This window comes from Paramormyrops kingsleyae, chromosome 11 (genome assembly GCF_048594095.1).
Source record: "Paramormyrops kingsleyae isolate MSU_618 chromosome 11, PKINGS_0.4, whole genome shotgun sequence".
Taxonomy (NCBI): Eukaryota; Metazoa; Chordata; class Actinopteri; order Osteoglossiformes; family Mormyridae; genus Paramormyrops; species Paramormyrops kingsleyae.
The window spans coordinates 10,522,847-10,543,747 of record NC_132807.1 but is presented as its reverse complement, the minus strand read 5'-3'; the positions used below and the strand labels follow the sequence as shown (position 1 = coordinate 10,543,747).

Genomic DNA, 20,901 nt, shown 5'->3' with positions numbered 1-20,901 from the left:
TCGTATCCGTACTTAATAAAGCTGGCCGCGTTGAAACTGCATCTTTGCTTTAGCCAGATCGTCTGGAGATCTGTGTGAATAACAGGTTCAGCGTGGAATGCAGCTACCGTATGAACATGTAATTTAGACAACATGAATGTTTTATGGTAATTACCCAAACCAGGATATAGAGAGAATCTTTTGGATTTGGCGGTTATCTGTCTATTATACTATTTTAAAGGATTTAAACAGCAGCCTAGCAGTAAAATACAGGCAGGGAGGCAATAAATGTTTTATTAAATTTCGTTCAGTTGTCTTTCTCAATTGGTTTTGGCCACAGAAACTTCACTTTCATAATTCTAGTTTTAGGTTTGCTGCTTAGCAGATTGCAAGTTATAACTTTGCTTGTAGTCTAGCTGGGTGAACTATGCAACCATTTTATAATTTTTTAGAGGTGGCAGTGGTACATTCATCATCCACCATCTAAAACATTATGACTATTTCCCATTTAAAGTCCATGTTGTAAATGGCATAAATATATTTGCTGTATCTATCACTTAAATATTTTGATAGCAGCCTCTGGGTGCATTTAACAATGTCCTAGAAATTTCTCCAACTGCCATAGCAGTCTAGGGGTCTTTATGGATAAATAACAATTACACAAATTATTCAGAAATTCAGATTCTAAATATCATGGAAAAAGATTAGTCTTTTCTTTCTCACAACAAAAGGACTGCATCACCAGAAACATGAAACAGTGCAGTTACTTCAGCTGGTTTTCAATGACCCTGGGCAATTTATGCATCGTATGCATCACTGCAGATTTAGAGCGGAGTTTGGAAGTGAAACATGACATTGGATGTCTAAGTTTGCTCCCCCTTTATTTCATTGTGGTTTTTATGAAGATATAATGTCATAGTTTCAAACTCGGCATTATTGATAAGCAGGCTGACTTCTTAGTGGTAACAGGGGCAAAATCCACGTGTTGTCTTCTCAAAGAAGACTCAGATCCTCAGGCAGGCCGGGGGAACCGATTTGCATGTGGGATCCTTTTCAGCCATGCCCTTCTATTTACTGTCTGATTGCAGGTTTATGCTCGACAGGAGAGTAAAGCTGCCTTTTTGGGTTACCGGCAAAGTACAGAGGCATGTGGGCCCTTACCCTGTTTGCTCACCACTAAGTCTTCCTGTGGACTGTCAGCAGGCTTTCAGCTGGGTAAGCAGAGCTTCTCTCTGTTTAATTCTGTTTAATTGTTCTGTTTTCTTTCTCCTCACCTACAAATCTGTATTATATAAGAGGGCACTTACGTTTCCTTTAGTTATTGTCCTGAGTATTGTTACTTGTTTATGATGTAGTTTTGTTTGTTCAATTTTTAAAAGACTTAAGCTTCAAAATCATTGCTGCTTTCTCATTTCATGCTTTTCCTGTTCGTAACCCAACACCTTTGTATGGTTAATATGTGTTTGTCATGTTTATCGCGGCAGCTCACACCATGTAGTTACGGAGTCCCGTTTCTCTCGGTGAGTCACCTGCAGCCTGGTACCATCAGTTAGTCATGTACTGTACTAACATACTAATTTGTCTTCCAAGCATCATTTTTTGGACATCAACATGCTCTGTGTATATTTCAGTTGTTTGAGTTATGATTTTTTAAAACCACAATTTGGGTCATAATGAATCATAACTAGTTCTCCTTATGCCTGAACTTGATTTGCTGAAAGTGCGACACACTGCATTGTGTATTTATCTTGATTTAGCCAGTTGGTGTTTTTTAGTCATGGTCCTAACACCTGTCCAGATGTATGGCAGTCTTGATTCTGGTAGTCATTACTGCAGACGTGGAAGTTGCAGGCTTGGAATGGTCTCTGTTATCGGGAGTCTTTTAGGCAAATTGTGGTCGTGATTTTGCTGAATGTATAACAATGGTTCCCATGATGGCAGTGAGCTATTATCAGACTGCTACAGGAAGACATGCTGGGAGTCTGTGTGACTTGTTCTCTGTGATACATTTACTTTGCCCTGCTGCATTTCACAATGTCAGGGGACTGCGCATATTTGAGAAGACCATGGTCTCGGAGTTGATTTTTTATTTGCTTTTCAGAGTGCTGTCCCGGTCATTTCCTTATTCCATGGTTAACTATTAAAATATCAGCCAGTCGATCATATTGTATTTTAAGCCTTGTTCACAGTTGAGGACCTTCTGTGTTGCATTAAGGAAAGGAATGCAGGCTTTGGGAGTTTAAAAGGCTCTTCTCAGGGAGAGATGATAATGAATGTATAATTGAATGAAAGTTACATTTATATAACGCTTTGTTAAACACCCAAAGCACTTTACAGAACCACCACTGTGTATCACCCACCTGGATGATGCGACAGCAGCCAGTCTACAACATTTAGATACAGGGGGTGATTAGGAGGCCAGATTTTAGGGGGCCTCAGTGGGCAATTTTAGCCAGTACATCGGGGTACGACCTGTACTCTTTCAAAGGATGCCCAGGGATCTTATATTACCTCAGGAGTCAGGACCCCTGTCTTTACATCTCATCCGAAGGACGGCACCATTTTTACAGCACAGTGTCCCCATCACTGCACTGGGACATTGGGACCCACACAGACCACAGGATGAGCAAACCTGTTGGCCACAGTGTCCCCATTACTGCACTGGAGCTTTGGGACCCACACTGACACAGAACAGACTAACCTGTTAGCCACACCAGCACCTCTTCCAGCAGCAACCCAGCTTTCCTAGTTGGTCTCCCATCCAAGTACTAGCCAGGCCCAAATCTGCTTAGCTTCAGGTGGGTTACCTGGTCTGAACATTAATGACATTAATGGTGAATTTAAACGCTAAGTGAATAGCCTTGGTGGGTCTGAGTGTATAGTTGGGGCCTGGTGGTGCTGGTTGAGCAGGTGATGGCCGACATTGGCTGTGGAGCTGCCCCTGCTGCCTGTGGTCCTCTTTTCTCTCTCTCTCGGCGAGGCCTCTTCTTCATAGAGGCTGGAATCCCAGGAAAATGTATAGATGTGTCAGGTTTATTTTTTTATTTGGTCAGTTTCACTGAAATCCTGAACCCCCCCACCCTATACAGACACTGTAGGGGATCCCCCACCCCCATGATAATGGCGTTATTTTTATAAATGCTTCGTCAATGTGGCTGGCTGCAGGCTGTCTCTTGCCAGACGTATTTCTCCATCCCCCTCTGCTTACTGTGACATAGTCCTACCCAGAAACCCTACTGTACGGCTGAACGATTTATCGATTTCAAATCGAAATCGCGATTTGAAACAACGCGATTAGCAAATCGCAAAGGCTGCAATTTAGGACATACATTATACAGCACGTCGGACCCAGGGTTTAAAACTGTTGTAAGAATAGTTTTCCAAACTCATACCGTGCTCCCTATTTGACAGTCGTTCTCACCAATCACAAGCGCCATGCTCCTTATGTGACAGTCATGCTCACTAATCAAAAGTGGCCCGAGGCGACGGAGTACACGCCCACAAACAACAAACACGTGAAACCCGAAGAAAATGTTACATTCGCGGTGTGGAAAAAAATACTGACTCTGCTACTGAGCTATAAGTGAATTGCCTTCCTATTTCATGGTCCGAGATTGTTTCAGAAAAGTCCTATCATCAATAGAACCGGCGACTTCCTTTTAAACACCAGCTGCGAGCGTATAACACCTTTTGTTTTTGTTAATAGGAAATCACATTAGCATATAACCCATCAAAACAAAGAAAAAAGGTTGGTAATCCTCACAACAGCTGAGTCTGTGACCCCCAGAAATGCCGTAAAATCCATAATACAGTCGTGTTTATGTCATATGTTTTTGTGCTCATTGATTTAATTATTGATTTCCATATATTAATCTTGTGAAATTAATCTTAATACCACAACAGTAATAAAATGAAAGCCTCGCTTTAACACAAATACTAAAAGAACAGATCACTTTAATCGTTATTACAGTTGGGTATGGGCACGGCCTTATTTAATAAAGATATAAAAAGTGACGCATTTAATGTTTTCTCCTTCGTTTTATATTTGTCAGAGCAACAAGGCAAAGGAATGATAAGCCGCGTCAGTCGAATCTTTGCTCAGCTGCCTGGAGTGAGGCTTTCTGTTTGAGACGAGTCTGCACATACATTTACGTGTATGTAAGAGTTTTATTACCATGTAAATGGTCTGTAGGGTTTGCAAACTACCCTAATGTTTTTGATGCAGCCAAGTCTAAGTTCATAATGGGTTAATTTAGATTTGCCATAAGATTTCTTGCGTGAGAGTCTGAAAGCGTGTTAGCCAAACCCGTGTGTTTGCAACCCTGAACACATACATTTTTGTTTCCCCTGAATTGATTTGTATAAAAAATAACCTTATACAGTTGTTAAAAAGCGGAAACGTAGACCAACATGACCACCAATAAACTACGTCTATTTATTCCACATTTTATAAAATGCATACTACGTTTGAAAATTTTCCAGCTTTACAGTTTCAGGACAGAACAGCCACTCTGTTATGAACATTGCAGCTTTTTGAGTGTTAGATTCGCTGCTGTTATTAACACTAATAACACAATAGCGCAAATAAAACGGCTGCATACACCGAAGTAGTTCTTGCTTGTTCACTGGCGTGGGAAAGGCGGTTCTAGTGTTATTAAGGGGGTAATCAACGTTACCTGCAAGATCGCTATTGTTTTTCTTTTTGCTGCATTTGTTCATTATTACATTATTTAACTTAACACACCACATCTTTAAATTCTCATCCTTGCATTATAATATAGACCAGTTAATATTTTGATGGTATCTCATGTGGTAATGCTGCATCATATGTTTTAAATTTACTACACACTGAATATTCAACTGAAGCTTCACATAAAAAAATATATCGTCAATCAAATCGTAATCCCAATGTCTGTCAGAAAAATCGCGATTAGATATTTTCCCCAAATCGTTCAGCCCTACCCTACTGTATTTTTTTAATATAATTTTGTTGTGATAATTAGTTTTCAAGCATCAAATATTCACCAATGAGCTTCTTTTTATGCACCCAGTACCTTTTTTTGCTTTCAATTTGAATATAATGGCGCAATGATGTGATTGAAGTTTAGATTAATGAACTATTTTTTTTTGCTTGTGTTTGTGTTCCACATCCTATTGTTTGCTCTTGTCTTTCTGTTCCTAATTGGCTAACATGTCAAAAATGTCAGTGGTGCTGGGGTCTGGTCTGGGCATGAAAGTTTGCGCAGATCTTATGAAACAGAATCATTTTCTAGGCAGCAGCTTCCTTTGTTCCTGCATTCTGGGGAAATTCTTTCTCTTTGCTGCTTTGACATTAGGATTTATTTATTTCATACAGTAAAGCTGACAGCAGAATGGCAAACGCTCTGATATCTGATCTGCCTTCGTTACTGCAGTCTTGAATATTTTTATATTATAATTGCATCAAAACTGTTTTTAGGCAGTACATATTATCTTACTGCCCTCAACCATCTTACGTAATGTACTACCAGAAATGGTAACCCGTGTGGGGTGTTTCATTTTGTTTGAATTTTTCTGCATATGTTTTTCCACAGGCAAAGTCCTGACTCATAAATACAGTCAATACTTTAAAGGCACTTAGACAATTGTAATGTGGAAAATAATTGGACAGTTAATAGGTAGTTGTTACATTTCTCATCTTAAGAACGTTTTTAAAAAGATAATATGGTTTGATATTGCTTTGTTGCATACTCTAATGTGACTGGCTGTGAGGAAGAAAAAATAAGGATGAAATGCTGATGAATTTGTCGTTACCATGGGAGCAGCGCACATCTTTTAGGTGAAGCACGGCGGTAACTCCGCGTGCATCTAATTATGTGTGGAATGTGCAGGTCTCCCTCAGCAGGCTTTTTCATACCTGCTACCCTGGCTCATTGTGGAGGAACATTTAGCTGCTACGGGTGGTATGTGATGGCTGTTAACCTGGAGTACTGGTGGCTGTGGGGCGGAGCTTTAAGTGATGGCTGGCTGGTTGACTGGGGGGGTGGAGGACATCATCCTCGATGAAGGTGGTGTTGGGCCTCCTGTGCACCTGACCCTGAGTGGAGTGGGGTGGGGAGGTTCTTCCGGGAGGCTCCCAGAGGGCAGAGCAGTACTAGCAGCCATGTGTCAGCTCCTCACCCTGATACCGTTTGGCTGGGTGTCAAGCGTGACTTCTGTAGCTGCTCCCTGGTACGCTGCTTCTCTTTGCTGCACCTGCGAGACGACAATGAGATCAGCTCCCCCAGCCTCGCACCTCCCCACCTCCCCCTCTGTGATCTCTCCCTTAGACGCATTGGCTTTGGATGTCAAGGGTGTCATTTTTACGTAAAAGAAACAGTTGTATGCTTTCTTCTGAGGTGCCTGACACCTCCTTTTTAATTTCAGCCTGCTCTTATCTCATCTTTGGCTTGAAAAGAGTCTTGTGATATTGGGTTTATCATATTTCAAAAAGACGTAATTAAACTGAACACGCTTTGTCCCTGTACAGGGGTAGCTATCTGATATAAGAAGGTAAGAGGTGTTGCTCTTGTTAAAGGAGGAAAAGAAATTGGTAAGTTATGGAATAAAGGGAGCAAATGGACAACTATAGGGCATCGTGTCCTGGCACAAATGAAGGAAGGGAGCCTGTCCGAGTGGAGGGGACACGTCCTAATGTGGGGTCATTCATGCTGCCTTTGCAGAGAGGGGGGCCTGCATGGGGGGCATGTGCCAGCTGCCCCACAGTTTAACTGCTGGGCTGCATACTTGCACCGCCGGGGTAAAAATATGGATCCTTGTGCCCCCCCCGCGCGCTTAGTAAATCACTGGGCTGAGCTGTTGCACACAGCAGCCATAAGAAGTGGCTGTAAGAGAAAAGTGAGGCGTGAAGCTGAGAGGCTCCCCGCAGGCAGGCGAGATGCGGCGAATGACTGCTGGAGTGTGCTGGCGATGGGGGGGGGGGGGCTCCCCCCTGCAGGGTTCTTTCCCATAAAGGTTAATGACTCTGAGTGCAGCTTCACTCCGCTTTTAATGTCTCCTCAAAGAGAGCCCAGGGGAGAGACTCGGCTATAAAATCAAGTCAAAAAAAATAAATAAACTGTGACGCAACAAGTATTTGTAAGTGCTTGTCATGAGCTAAGAGAAGGATTTGGGTGGTTCTTCATTGGCCTAGTGTGTGTCTCTGCCTTGCAGATTCCTATGACAAATGAACTTCCTTTCCTGATCTCCTGTGTTTTGTTTCAGAGTCATGCTGTCAATGTCCATTCTGTCAGCAGTCATATTGTGTGTACTGTTTTATTAGCAGTTCCTCCCAGAGTTTTATTGTCTTTGGGTGGCTTGTGAGCATAGCATTGGACAGACAAGTTCTGCTGGAGCTGAGGGCCCTGTAGTGATTTTGATTTGTGCTGTGCTTTTCCCCCTGTTTTTGTCTGTTTCATGGAGACAGCATTTGTGAGTTGATATAATCTGAGATGTTGAAACTGCAGAGTCTTGTAGATTGCTGTGTGTCTGCCTGTCTATGTGTCTTTCCTCCTGCTCTCCTGTTTCCCAGCACTGTGGGCAGTATAAAGGTGCTTTTCTACAGCCACCAAGAATCAAGCCATACCTGAGCCATACTACCAACTGGTGGTTTTCCACTGTAAAGTATGTGAGCCATATCCAAGCCGTACCCGTGCCGACAGGGCCGTACCGTGCGCATGCTCACATGGCCCTGCTTAATAGCAGGTCAAAAGTGTGGCCAAACTGAACTTGTTGCATCACCATCATTTAATTGGTCGAAATGCACGGAGAGACTGTTGTTCTGAGCATGGATTATCTGAAGGAAAAAGCATAGATTCTGTATATTATTCATTATTAGTAGTTTTGCACATTGTAATGTGTTGATGCATTCTCCATAACAGGGAAATTTCTTACTTAACACTAGAACTGTCGTGACCTCCTTTAACCGCCAGCAGCGACATACTTCAGTGTATCACACCTTTGTTTTTGTTAATGGGCTGTGGCATTAGCATACAGCTGTCCCATCGAAAAAACAACGAGACCGTAATCCTCACAGCTGCAGAGTTGCTGTCACCCCAAAAAAGGCATAAAACCCACAATACAGTTGTCTTTATGTTATATATTTTAGTGCTCTTTGATTTAAGTATTGGTTTCGATAGATTAATCTTGTGATATTAATCTTAATCCGACGCCAGTAATAAAAGGAAAGCCTCACTATAGCATAAATACCAAAAGAACTGATCACTTTAATCGCTGTTATAGTAGGGTATGGGTGGTCTTCTTTGAAAAAGATATAAAATGTGGCATGTAATGTATTCTCATGTTCGCTTTATATTTGTTGGAGTAGCAACGCAAATGGAATGACAAGCCACTTCAGCTGAAAACACTGCATTTTACTTTGCATTAAAGAAAAACACGGGGTTGCCAACTTTGGTCAGCTGTCTGGAGATATTCGGTTTGAGACAAGTCTGCACATTCATGCACATGCATGTTACAGTTTTATTACCTTGTAAATAGTCTGTAGGGTTTGCAAACCATTCCAACGGTTTTTATGTAGATTATTTGAGATTAATGATGGAATAATATATATTTGCTGTAAGACTTCTTGCATAGTGCGAGTCTGAAAGTGTCACACCAGATGCCACGAGAGTTTCCAACCCTGAAAATGTACATTAATTGTTTCACCTGTTGATTTTGTATAAAAAATAACATTACTTCATACAGTTTTTATAAAGCGAAAACTTTGACAAACATGAAGTCACTGTCTATTTATCCAACATTTTATAAAATACTGCGTTTGGAAACTTCAGCTGTAGGATTTCAGAACAGAGCAGCCACTCTTAGGAACATTACGGCTTTTTGGTTGAGAGTCTTAGATTCGCTGCTGTTATTAACACTAATGGCCCATTAGCGCCAACAAAAGGGCTGCATATGCCGAAGGACGTCTCGCTTGGAGGTTAAAGAAGTTAGACGGTCATTGGCGTAGGAAATGGCAGTTCTAATGTTAAAAAAGTACTACGGAGCAGCCGAACGTAATGGATTCATAATGCAAATTTCCACAATCAAATCCTAATTCCGTTAGTGTTTGATAATTGCATAACACAGCGATCATCACAGATGTGCTAGTGCAAATTAGCACACAGTAAAAAAAAATAGTTGCACATAGTAAATAATGATGTACACCGTGTGTGAACAGTAAATAAGCGTCTCTCTGGTTTTACATCACTGTCGCTCTTCAAAACTGGCAACACCTTTACTGAGCCGACCCTTCTGTAGGGGAAAACCGAAGTGAACTGGAACCGTGCTGTGGCTAGTCATCATAGTCTCATCGCGGTACAGCTGGAGTATAGGTCAGTTCCTGTATGCCAGTGGAAAAGCACTATAAGGCAGTGGTGCTTTTTACAGTAAGAGCTACTTTTGCAAAGAAAATAATCTGACCAGCTGTTGCCTGAAGATGGTATATTTTACCGCCAAACAGGGGGGTGGGGGGAATATTTTGCTGTTGACCAATTGGCCACCAATGAAATAAAGTAGTCTCCATTAATCATCTTGCGAGACACCAGAAAACATCCCACGATCAACTGGGCACTCCTGCCCACTATCAGGAAAGTGTGCTATTGTCTGTGAGCAGCTGCTTGACCAGCTATTCCATACAAAAAGCTAAAAGCTGTCTGACAGTTTAACCTTCTGAAAATAGCATCGGTATTATATTGTATGTTCTGCATAAGCCGTCAAGGTATCGAGTTTTTAAACTTTGAACCATTATCGGTAATACTTGTTGAAATTTGTTCTTACATTTGAATTGGCATAATGTATCGTGTGACAGGAACAATGTGAACATCAGCAGTACTCTTAGGGTCTATCAGATCATTGACTGTTTTGTATTTTAATCCAATACACTGTGGTATTTTCTGCTTCAACGATACAGCAATACACCCTACAACATGGTCTTAAGGTGAATCTGAACTTAGGCGAGGCCTGTGATGTTTTGGTGGCTGGGTGCAGAGCGGCAAACAGGGGCCTGCTGCACTTTTATTCCTGCACCCAGCACCCCCCCCCCCAAAGACAGAGACCTGAGTGCCAGATGCCTTCCTCCTGCCACGCCCGCCCCACCCTCAGCCGGCTGGCATCTGCCTCGAACAGGCGAGGAACTCTCCACCCCGATTTGTCAGCTGGGGGTGGAGGCTGGGTGTGCGGAAATGCTCTCCTCTCTGCCACTGAAATGACTTGCCAGCCTTCCCACGTCTCAGCAGAACCTTTAGAGGCTTCAATAATTCATGAAATGTCCCTGATGCGGTGCCTGGATGTCTGCTGGATATTTATTTATTTCCCTGCTCCGTGGCCTAAGGCCTCTGCTCAGTACCCCACCATCCAATGTGGAGGACCGTCTCAAGCTCTTCATGTAGTCCTCTCTGTTTCGGGACTTTTTATTGGCCTGGAGGAGGAACGCACCTATGTGGGTGTAGCTGGTCCTTACCCAATCCTTGCCTTCCTTCACATGTATGTGCCTGTACAGACACACTCCACTCACACATCTACACACTGACATTCCTTTTCTTTCTTTGGGCTCTGGGTAATAAAAATTATCCATAGCTGATTAGCTGGTCTGCCATGGCTCTGTGAATATCATAGTACAACTGTGACATTCATACTGGCCCCGGATATTGCAGTCAGTTGGACTATTTTAATGAGAGGTTGTTTTTTTGCCGGATCTGTGTATGGATCCTCGTTAGCGACGCTCTGAATGTCATGTGGGCTCTTTATCAAACCCTGGAAACGGCAACGTCAGCTAAAACGTGCGAAAGCTTGCGTCCCGCAGCTGATGTTGGCAAGTGTTTGCCCCTGTATTCACCATGGCTACTTTCCTCCTACTGCAAAAGGGTCTTCAGTGATATACTTTTGAAGTTGTGCTTTTCAAGATTCAGTTCTTCATTGTCATTGTACAAGATAGTACAAGAAGATCGACATTGCAGCTCCCTGAGTGGTGCGAACAAAACACAAGACAAGACATGTGACATTTAACAATATGTACAAAATATGGAATAGTCAATAAGTATGGGCAAATCATTAAATATATTTAGGGTGGTGTAGTGTTTGGCGGGGGGGAGTCCTTAGTGATATTTAACCTCTTCTGCACATTTCTTTTGTTTTATTCGTAGGCAAATCGAGTGGATTGTAATTCAAACTCGGCCTCAGATCATACCCATCCATTACATTGATTTCCATTACAGGCTCTCTGCAGGGTTATGCTATCGTGCTCCTCATTTGGACTCCTTCAGTCAGCCAGAGGGCTGTTTATCAGGTGAACACTCTTCATGTGAGTGAGCCCGAAACTTTATTTCTGCTCAGCTTAATCAAGCTTCGTCGTGTCCAAGATGTGGGCATCTGCAAAGGAATGACCTTACTGGTCACTAGTGCTGCCACTAACAACTATTTTTTATTGATTAATCTGTCGACTATTGTATCTATTGGTTGATTGATCTAAACCAGGGGTGTCAAACTGCAGTCCAGGGGGGCCGGAGCCCTGTGTAGCTTAGTTCTTTCTCTGTTCCACCACAAGTGATTCAACTCAAGAGCTGTGTGGTAATTAGCACAAGAAGTTGAATCAGGTGTGTTAAACGAGGGGAAACCCAAAAATGTGCAAGGCTCCGGCCCCCCAGGACTGAAGTCTGACACCTGTGATCTAAACAATTAATTTTCCTCTAGAAAATCAACTTGACCATTTAAGTTAAACATTTAACATTTTTTTAATGAATTGAAGCGTTTTAGAAATCATAATGGTAATTTTATTAAAATTTAAAAATTCATATGTCGATTTAAAATATTGATGTTGAGGCATTTTCTGCGCGCCAGCCCTACTGGTTCCACTGAAGAAGGCTTCTGATTGGTCTTCCTGGTCTTTCCTGTGTCATTTCAGACCCACTGTTTATTTTGAGTAGTACTGGAGGAGGAGATCAACACACAATACGCTTACTGCTTTTCTCATATCCCGTCATAGTAATAGTGTACCAAAAGTCTTATGGAACACATCTAGTTAAAAAAAATGTTCTGGAGAATGACCAGCATTGTCAGCCAGTGCTGTGTCTGCCTGCAAACTCTCATTAACACTTTAACCACAAAAATTCTGATGCTTTAAATGTGTAAGTTTATGTATTTTCATTTATGAAGGTAGATATTGCATCGATGGTACAGTGGTGAAGGACACTGGCCTACGCAGGCCTGCTTTCCACCTGTTTCTTCAGCACACCTGTCTGATAGTTCTAACCTCCTGGGTTTCTCTGTCTTCCTCTCCAGGAGTCCGGTGTCCGTCCTGTGTCCCTTCCCAATGTGGAGGACATTGGTGGGCACACCCCTGGTGTGGTTGCAGTGACGGGGACGAAGGTGGCACTTGCCCCACCGACGTGTAGCTCATCTCGGGCAGCTGCTGCACGGTCGTGGTTTGTCCCCCGACCTTTTTGCTATCGTCATGGACCAACCAAAGGATGGAGATAGGCCCGTGAGGAGCAGCAAACCGCAGCCGGGGCGGAGCGGGCACGCCCGGCCCTCGGGCTCCTCCGCCTCCTCCGGGGTCCTTATGGTGGGGCCCAACTTCCGGGTTGGCAAAAAGATCGGCTGTGGAAACTTTGGGGAGCTGAAGCTGGGTAAGATCACGGGCTGTCCTGCTAGAACTTATGATGGCAGTACTTTTGATGCTTGTCTTTGCAGAACGTGCTCTCACTAGCACTCCTTACCCAGTGTCTCTGGCTGTTCTATGCCCCCCCTCGCAGAACGTGCTCTCACTAGCACTCCTTACCCAGTGTCTCTGGCTGTTCTATGCCCCCCCTCGCAGAACGTGCTCTCACTAGCACTCCTTACCCAGTGTCTCTGGCTGTTCTATGCCCCCCCTCGCAGAACGTGCTCTCACTAGCACTCCTTACCCAGTGTCTCTGGCTGTTCTATGCCCCCCCTCGCAGAACGTGCTCTCACTAGCACTCCTTACCCAGTGTCTCTGGCTGTTCTATGCCCCCCCTCGCAGAACGTGCTCTCACTAGCACTCCTTACCCAGTGTCTGTGGCTGTTCTATGCCCCCCCTCGCAGAATGTGCTCTCACTAGCACTCCTTACCCAGTGTCTCTGGCTGTTCTATGCCCCCCCTCGCAGAACGTGCTCTCGCTAACACTCCTTACCCAGTGTCTCTGGCTGTTCTATGCCCCCCCTCGCAGAACGTGCTCTCCCTAACACTCCTTACCCAGTGTCTCTGGCTGTTCTATGCCCCCCCTCGCAGAACGTGCTCTCGCTAACACTCCTTACCCAGTGTCTCTGGCTGTTCTATGCCCCCCCTCGCAGAACGTGCTCTCACTAGCACTCCTTACCCAGTGTCTCTGGCTGTTCTATGCCCCCCCTCGCAGAACGTGCTCTCACTAGCACTCCTTACCCAGTGTCTCTGGCTGTTCTATGCCCCCCCTCGCAGAACGTGCTCTCGCTAACACTCCTTACCCAGTGTCTCTGGCTGTTCTATGCCCCCGCCCCCTAGCAGACCGTGCTCTCTGTAAAACTCCTTACCCAGTGTCTCTGGCTGTTCTATGCCCCCGCCCCCTAGCAGAACGTGCTCTCGCTAACACTCCTTACCCAGTGTCTCTGGCTGTTCTATGCCCCCGCCCCCTAGCAGACCGTGCTCTCACTAGCACTCCTTACCCAGTGTCTCTGGCTGTTCTATGCCCCCCCCCCTAGCAGACCGTGCTCTCTGTAAAACTCCTTACCCAGTGTCTCTGGCTGTTCTATGCCCCCCCCCTAGCAGACCGTGCTCTCTGTAAAACTCCTTACCCAGTGTCTCTGGCTGTTCTATGCCCCCCCCCCTAGCAGACCGTGCTCTCGCTAACACTCCTTACCCAGTGTCTCTGGCTGTTCTATGCCCCCCCCCCTAGCAGACCGTGCTCTCTGTAAAACTCCTTACCCAGTGTCAAACAAATTGCACGGACTAAATAGCATCAGTCATGGCATTTCTAGTGGAATCTACTTCCCTCCTCCTCATGACAAATGCTGTTCACGTATCTAATTTGTTCTTTCGAGAATTTATTTTGTGATCTTGGGAAAGCAACTTTTGTGATGAAGAGAAAAATAAGTTGTGATTTTGACATGACAGAAACCGACAATGATGTATGTCCTCTATGGAGTTCCATCCCATACAGAGTTGGAGTGAAAAGATACAGACAAAGCAGTTGCGTGTTCACATTAATGGGGCATGTTAAAAGTTCCTTGCTTTGAGTTTTCTTCTTTGAGTAATAAATGGAAAGCAAAGTTTCGTTTTTTTTTTTCTCTCATACCACGATAGAAGCTGAATTTCATGATCTCTTGCACCCCTAAACCAAAGCCAGCAAACTACCTAGCGAACACCTACCTGATGGTGGCATATTACGGTTTTCCATTACAGCTCTGGTTGAAATATTTCTCAAAAATACAGAGAAAACAAATCGGTAGCTATGTATAACCCAAACTCGACAAACATGTGGAACAAGTAGTTGGTTCCGGAAATATCATACTATGATATTGATTTGTTGTCCACGGTGAAAATGTCATTCTGTGTGACAGTATTTTTATTCAGTACTTAAGTAGCAGTGGTGCATGGGGTTGGGAACTGAAAGTAGAACCGATATGAAAATACCCAGTACCTGGTACTCAATTTTATTTTATTTTTTTTTGTTTGAATTTCAGTTCTGCTTATCGGTTCCTAAACATTACATATCTGCCAGACCTGTTTTAGGGTGATGCATCATGCATCAACGCCCAGCAAGCTAGCATGGGTGACAACGCTGTGAAAGATAGTGAACGGTCAAAAGTGTAGTTTCACTTTACTAAAGAAAAGGACAACTGACGCACGTCGAATCTATTCTTAAGTTCCAGGACTGCTGACATTACTCGTCCTAAATCAGTGCTGTTTTGGCCAAAGTCCAGGTATCCCCAGCACCTTAACTTACAAAATGTAAGAACAACCTAAATAACTTCGCTTGTTTATGTCAGACAGACTTAATAAAAATATCATTACAACCCTTAATGTGCCTTCTTTCAAATGTGCTCTCAAGGAACACAAATGTCCGTTTTTATATGACATTATTAAAACAATCAGCTTACACGTTTCTTCATTTTGTCCCTGTGGACACCCCCCCAAATGCGAGCAGCTATTGATATGCCAACGAGTTAATTCAAGCCAGAGATAAGCCGGGATAAACCGTGTGGAAACAACGACCGAGAATGACATAAAATGACATAAAAATCTAGCAGTTTGTATTTGCTGTTTTCACAATTGCACGCTTTCATTTCTCCACCGAAGAAGCTCTGTAACAAGTTCAATCATTTCTGGACAGCAGTGAGGAAATTAATTCATCCTTCAATGAAGATTCTCACAGTAATGAGGGTTGTTTCACATGTTAACAGTATTTTTGTTTATTGAGGAACAGGAAAAAATATTGGAGAAAAAATGTTTCTTATCCCTATCACTCTGTTACTTGTGATGCTGGAGTAATAGCATTGACTGCTTAGCTTGCTAATAGCCCTGTGGTCAGAATCCATCTTCTGCTGCTCTATCTGTGGATATGGCCAAAGGCAGGTAGGTAATACTGTGCAAATCCAAGAACAGAGCAGGTGGATCAGCAACTTTAGTGACTGGTTTTGTTTGTCCACAAGCTTGGCATGAAATGATTGTCTGTTCTGTTTACTTTTACTGATTTTTTAATTTTTTTTTTACATTTCTTTAAGTAAAACCCATTCTAATGGATCTCTAGCTGCATATATACCTCACAAATAACTGAAATTCATGCAAAATACCAGTCCTTGTCAGCTCAGGTTTTATTTACAGTGGTACCTCGGTTCTCGAACTTAATCTGTTCCGGACTCCGGATCGAATCCTAAAAAGTTCGAGTTCTGATCAAATTTTTCCCATAAGAAATAATGGAAAACCAATTAATTGGTTCCCGGCCCCCCAAAATTACACCTAAATGTTTTTTTTATTTTTTTTTATAAAGCATTTAAACACAAAATGAACAGGATAAAACAAGAAGAGCATTTTCTTTCTTAATAGCTTCCAAAATGATAAAGATATTATCCCAACATTACCCCTGTCCTGCCCCGATCGTCCACTCTTTCCGTGTGCCACGCCCCCTCGTTAACCTCATGTGGGATCCCCATATCAGCTGTTTCTGGTTGTTGTCATTAGTCCTCTGTATTAAGTCCGTGTTTCAGTTTGTTTCCCCAGTCCGGTCATTGTGTGCTTTCGACTTGCTTACAGCGCTGGCTTAAAGCAAAGCATTCTGATCCTGACGCAATGCATTACGGTTAGATGCATTGCGACCTCTCACCCGGCTACACAAACTGGAACCGCCTCCGTGACGACACACCTTTGCCCTTATTGGCTGAAGAGTTTAGTTACACGTATGACGTTTGTATCCCAGGCAGTTCCGATGCGTAATCTGCTATTTCTCCCGAATATCACGTAAAGCAGTGAGAACTGGTTTTCAGTTAATTTACTTGATAAAATAAAGTTTTAATAAATGACATAAATGCTCTAATAGTACACATAAGTTAGTGGTTTATTTATTGTTAGTTATTGTAATGTTGCACTGCTTTATTTGGTTAATCGTCCAGTCTGTGAAGAAATCATTCAAGTAAGAATTGCATTGTAGTATGACTCATTTCCTGGCGCGTACAATTTATATTAGGTCAGCGTTCACGGTTCGACTTCTGATATACAGATCGAGTTCTAGGTCAAACTGGGTTGTTCGACTTTCAAGAAATTCGAGTTCTGGTGAGTTCGAGAACCGAGGTACCACTGTATCTCTACTGCTGTTTAAATTTGCTCTAAATTTGTTTTGTTGAAAAGCTCCCAGCTCAGCCGCCCTGCACTGATAAATGCTTATGGCATATGTTGGGCTGGCCGTCTGCCTCTTAGCAAGGTGTCTGCATTGTCTGTCATAACTGACTCAGACATTCTGATACCTCATACATTTTAAGCATCATGCATCAGTTTAATCATGTAACCTTTCCTATTGCTAACAATTGGAGTGAATTGAATGAACTTAAGCCATTAACACGGATTTCCTCTGTTTTGTTACAGGTAAAAATCTCTACACCAATGAATATGTAGCCATTAAACTGGTAAATATTCCAACTTGCTCTGTTGTCTTTTGAGAGATTGAATTATGTGGTGTTGTGGTGTTTGGTTTGTGGCTGTTTGTTTTAAAGTCCCTTTCAATATCTAGTGTGATATGTTTTGTAGCTTCGGATGATTTTCATACCCCAGTTGCAATTACAGTCCCTTCCCAAGTAGTATTTGAAGTATGAGCTGTGCTTACTGTGTAGTATGCTCCTTGTGCATTGCTTTTAAAATACTAAAATTATTTACCCTGTTTGAATACATGGCGTCACAGTTATGCTGTGAAATGTCACATGCATGTGCGACACACTGCTTGTGCGTCACAAATGGGGTGGGGCTGGCCGGCGATCGCTGAAGGTACCCGAACGTGGCCTTGCTTCACTCCTGGCCCATCTGCTCACTGCCATACTGACGATGTGGCTTTTATGGGCATCCTACAGCTGCCTAGTGATGGACAAAATGGGGCTCGCATCCCTCTCTGGGTTAGAATTACTAAGCACCACCAGTCACTCATTTAGCCCACTTCCCGTTGAGTTTACCACAGTACCATTGGATTAAATCAGGCAGTTACTGGCAGCACACTATCGTTTTAAGTACTGCAGGGTTTACAGCATTTCTACAGTAACTAGCTGTATCCGTAACCAGCTTTAAATCCTTTTTACTCCTGTTTATGGATTCATTAGGACTCCTGTTTTTGTTGATGCTTTTTAATTCTATTTTTTGGATGGCTGGTCTTAAATAAGGAATCTGACATGGTTTAAAACATGGTCTAAAAAGGCGGGCGAGTGGGCGGTGAGGCAGGTGGGAGCAGTGGCCAGGCGCGGTGACCGGCCCGTGGCTCTCCGGCGAGCTTTATGCCGGGCAGATGTGGCGGTCAGCCCATTGTCGTCCATTGTGAAGCTGTAGAGGATGGGCTGGTCGTTACCTGCTTCTGCCACTTATTGGTTTTCTAGCCCTGTGTGTGGGTGGCTGTGAATGAAACTTGCAGTAATCCTGCTTTAATTTCTCTTCCAGGAACCAATTAAGTCACGGGCCCCTCAGCTGCATTTAGAGTATCGCTTCTACAAAATGTTGGGGAGTACAGGTAAGAGCCTCTCGATGTGCCCCTGTCCCCACCAGAGCAGACCAGCTACTCCATCTGCTTCTAGAACAATCCAGAGCAGATCTCTTCTGTGCATGTTATGTTGTAATATTCTGATCTCATTCAAAACAGTTGGGAACTGAAATATAAGCTTCTTCAGTAAAAAATGTTTAGTTGTAATGTCATGCTTGACTTTAAAAGAACGGATCATCTTTAAAGTCCAGGCTCTGAGTTGCCAGACGGCCCATCATGGCGTACAACTAGCAGAAAGTTATCTATCATCAGCTGATGCTCTTGGCTGCTTTCCTGTGATGCTGAAAGTTGTGAGGGAGGTTTCTGTAAATTAAGTTGTTTGCATGTGTGTGCATGCATGCGTGTGCCCTTTATCCTGCTGGGATGGGCCTCTGGAGATGTACTACAATGTGAATGCTGCAGAACTTGTATTAGACAGAGAACACAAAGAATTCATAATCAGAATATCTGGCTGAGTATCCCATTCTGGGCTGGTGGAGATCGTATTGAGTGCTGTGGTTCAGTAATTAAACAAAAAGCAGATGACATGTTGCTCTGGGACTCTCTTACTGGAGCAGTTTTCGGTGTTTGGAGCAAGAGTTTCTCAGAGGAAAGTTCTGCTGCTCAAACAAAGGCTGTGGTGACGGCTGATTAACAACTGACCTTCCTAGAGCGAGGCTTCCCAGTCTCAGTGACGGCTTTGTGGGAGGAGTTGGTTTATTTCCAGAATTAAACTGTATATTCTAAAGTTATGCCTTTTTTCCCACAAGCCCCGACATGCGTTCTGTTCGCTTCAGCAAAAATGGAAATGGCTAAACATATCAAATCTGGCTCACTGATTGATACCGCCCCCCCGGCTCTCCGTCGACTTTCTTTACCAGTCAGTAAACTTTAGCAAGACAGCTCATTGTTTAAAGAAATCATTACTCCAGATGAAAGCTCAGAAATCATTAGTCCAGATGGAAGCTCAGAAATCATTACTCCAGATAGAAACTCAGCAGCAGCACCACATTTCTGACAGATAATCTTCAGATGTTTAAGAATACATGGTAAAAATATGAAAATGATGTTTAACTGCCTGCAAATGGTCAAATGAGAACATGAATATAAGCAATTCTGAAAATCAAGCATGTTTCAAAACATTATTCTGGATCTTTTATAATAGTAATAAGTATAGTTACTGTATACATGTGCCGTAATATGTCCTAAATGACAGGAAAAACTGAGTGCTTTATTTAGAGTACCGTTTGGGTGAGAATCTCCAAAGGCCGTTCTGCCGTTTTATTGATCCCCCTGGGGATCAATAAAACATCCTTACGCCTACCTCAACTGGCTCTATGTATAGTAAGCTGTCCGTGAAGGGCAGCCACCTGTTACGGCTCCCAGTGAGTTGGATTAAGGGCCTTGCTCAAGGAGCCACAGATGTGCTGAGGCTGGGCTTGAACCAGCAACCTTCTGATTACAGGCACACAGGCTTAGCCCACTGAGCCACAGAGCCTTGAAGGAGGATACGTACATAAACATTTCTGAATTCTACAGAAAAAGTTAGCCCTGTTCAAAAGTTTCAAAGCTGTATATCAAAGGAAGTTGGACCGAAAGGCTTATTCGGTAAGATGCATAAAATTAATTTAAATTTCAAAGGGCTGCACTTTCAAAACTGTTAGAGATTGGTATAGGAGCACCTCTGAATTTTTTTTGGGGGAATCCGAGAGGGATTTGATATGAAATTACTTTTCTCCTCCTGTCAAGGATTCTAACACCGTTCTCTTCAAAGCTTTGAGTGATAAGTTTAATTTTTCTGTCCTCAATGTAAAAAGACGTTCATGAACTGGGTAAGTGAGAAGGCGTGTTATTGGCTTGGGGATGGTGCTGTGGCCAGTCGTCATGGCTGAATGTGACTCTTCCTGAAATTCCTCAGTTATCTGTCTGCCTCTTGAGGACAGGTCATTAGCTGTCCAGCTCTTACAAATGTCTCTTCCCTAATGGTGAAGCACATGGGCTCGTGACCATATTCCCCTGGTTTTGATGGTCCCAGCTGTTGTTGTTGCTATAGTGGAAATGTCTTATATTGACCATGCAAGTTTTTTACTGACAATGCATTTTACATCATGAGGGGGATGATTAAGCAAAAAAAAAAAAATGCGCTACAGCAAATTACATCACTTCCTCCTCATTTCAAAATAAAAGTCAGTGTATTAAACCAACAAATGCACTTCTGTGATCCTTAGCAGCACATGTCATTGCTTAACATACATCTTATAAATGTCTGCAAATATCTTGCGTAAACCATATAAACCATATAAATTACAAAAGTTGTACCCTTCAGTGAAGTACTTCTCTGCTTCAGAGTGTACAGTAAATGTCAGCTTTTGTTTTGACTGTAAGACTGGTTCGCTGCAGGTGATGGTTGAATTGGGTGAAGGGGAAACACGCCTGCATCCTTCCATCGCAGTGGAAACTGATGAATTATTTGCAGCCAAGGCAGTGCTGTGTGCAATATGGCCGCCTCCGTCCCGAGGCTCAGGCAGTGTGACCTGTTCCTGCACAGCTGATCACTGTGGTGTGGGATCCCGACCACTCAGAAGCCAAGACAGTGCTGGGGGCGTTTCCTGGATGGCCGTCTGCATGGGGTCAGATTGCAGCACTGCGGTGGCACACTGGTGGAGGGGGCCCTCTCACATCAGGGTGTGACTCAGCAGGAAGCCCGG

General features: G+C 43.3%; 1 protein-coding gene across 17 annotated transcripts in view; it reads left to right on the top strand.

The window, feature by feature from the left end:
* Positions 1-20,901, top strand: part of LOC111840654 (casein kinase I) — a 40,826-nt gene that overhangs the window by 1,613 nt on the left and 18,312 nt on the right. For 12 of the 17 annotated variants that reach the window (XM_072718032.1, XM_072718031.1, XM_072718030.1 and 9 more), the window contains exons 2-5: positions 1,068-1,194; positions 12,271-12,617; positions 17,062-17,102; positions 18,115-18,184. In XM_072718032.1, the coding sequence (XP_072574133.1) occupies positions 12,443-12,617; positions 17,062-17,102; positions 18,115-18,184 (286 nt within the window). In that variant the 5' untranslated portion in view covers positions 1,068-1,194; positions 12,271-12,442. Of the gene's footprint in view, positions 1-1,067; positions 1,195-4,039; positions 4,134-11,207; positions 11,294-12,270; positions 12,618-17,061; positions 17,103-18,114; positions 18,185-20,901 lie in introns of those variants that run through there. The other 5 variants (XM_023805681.2, XM_023805690.2, XM_023805700.2 and 2 more) reach the window with 5 other exon arrangements.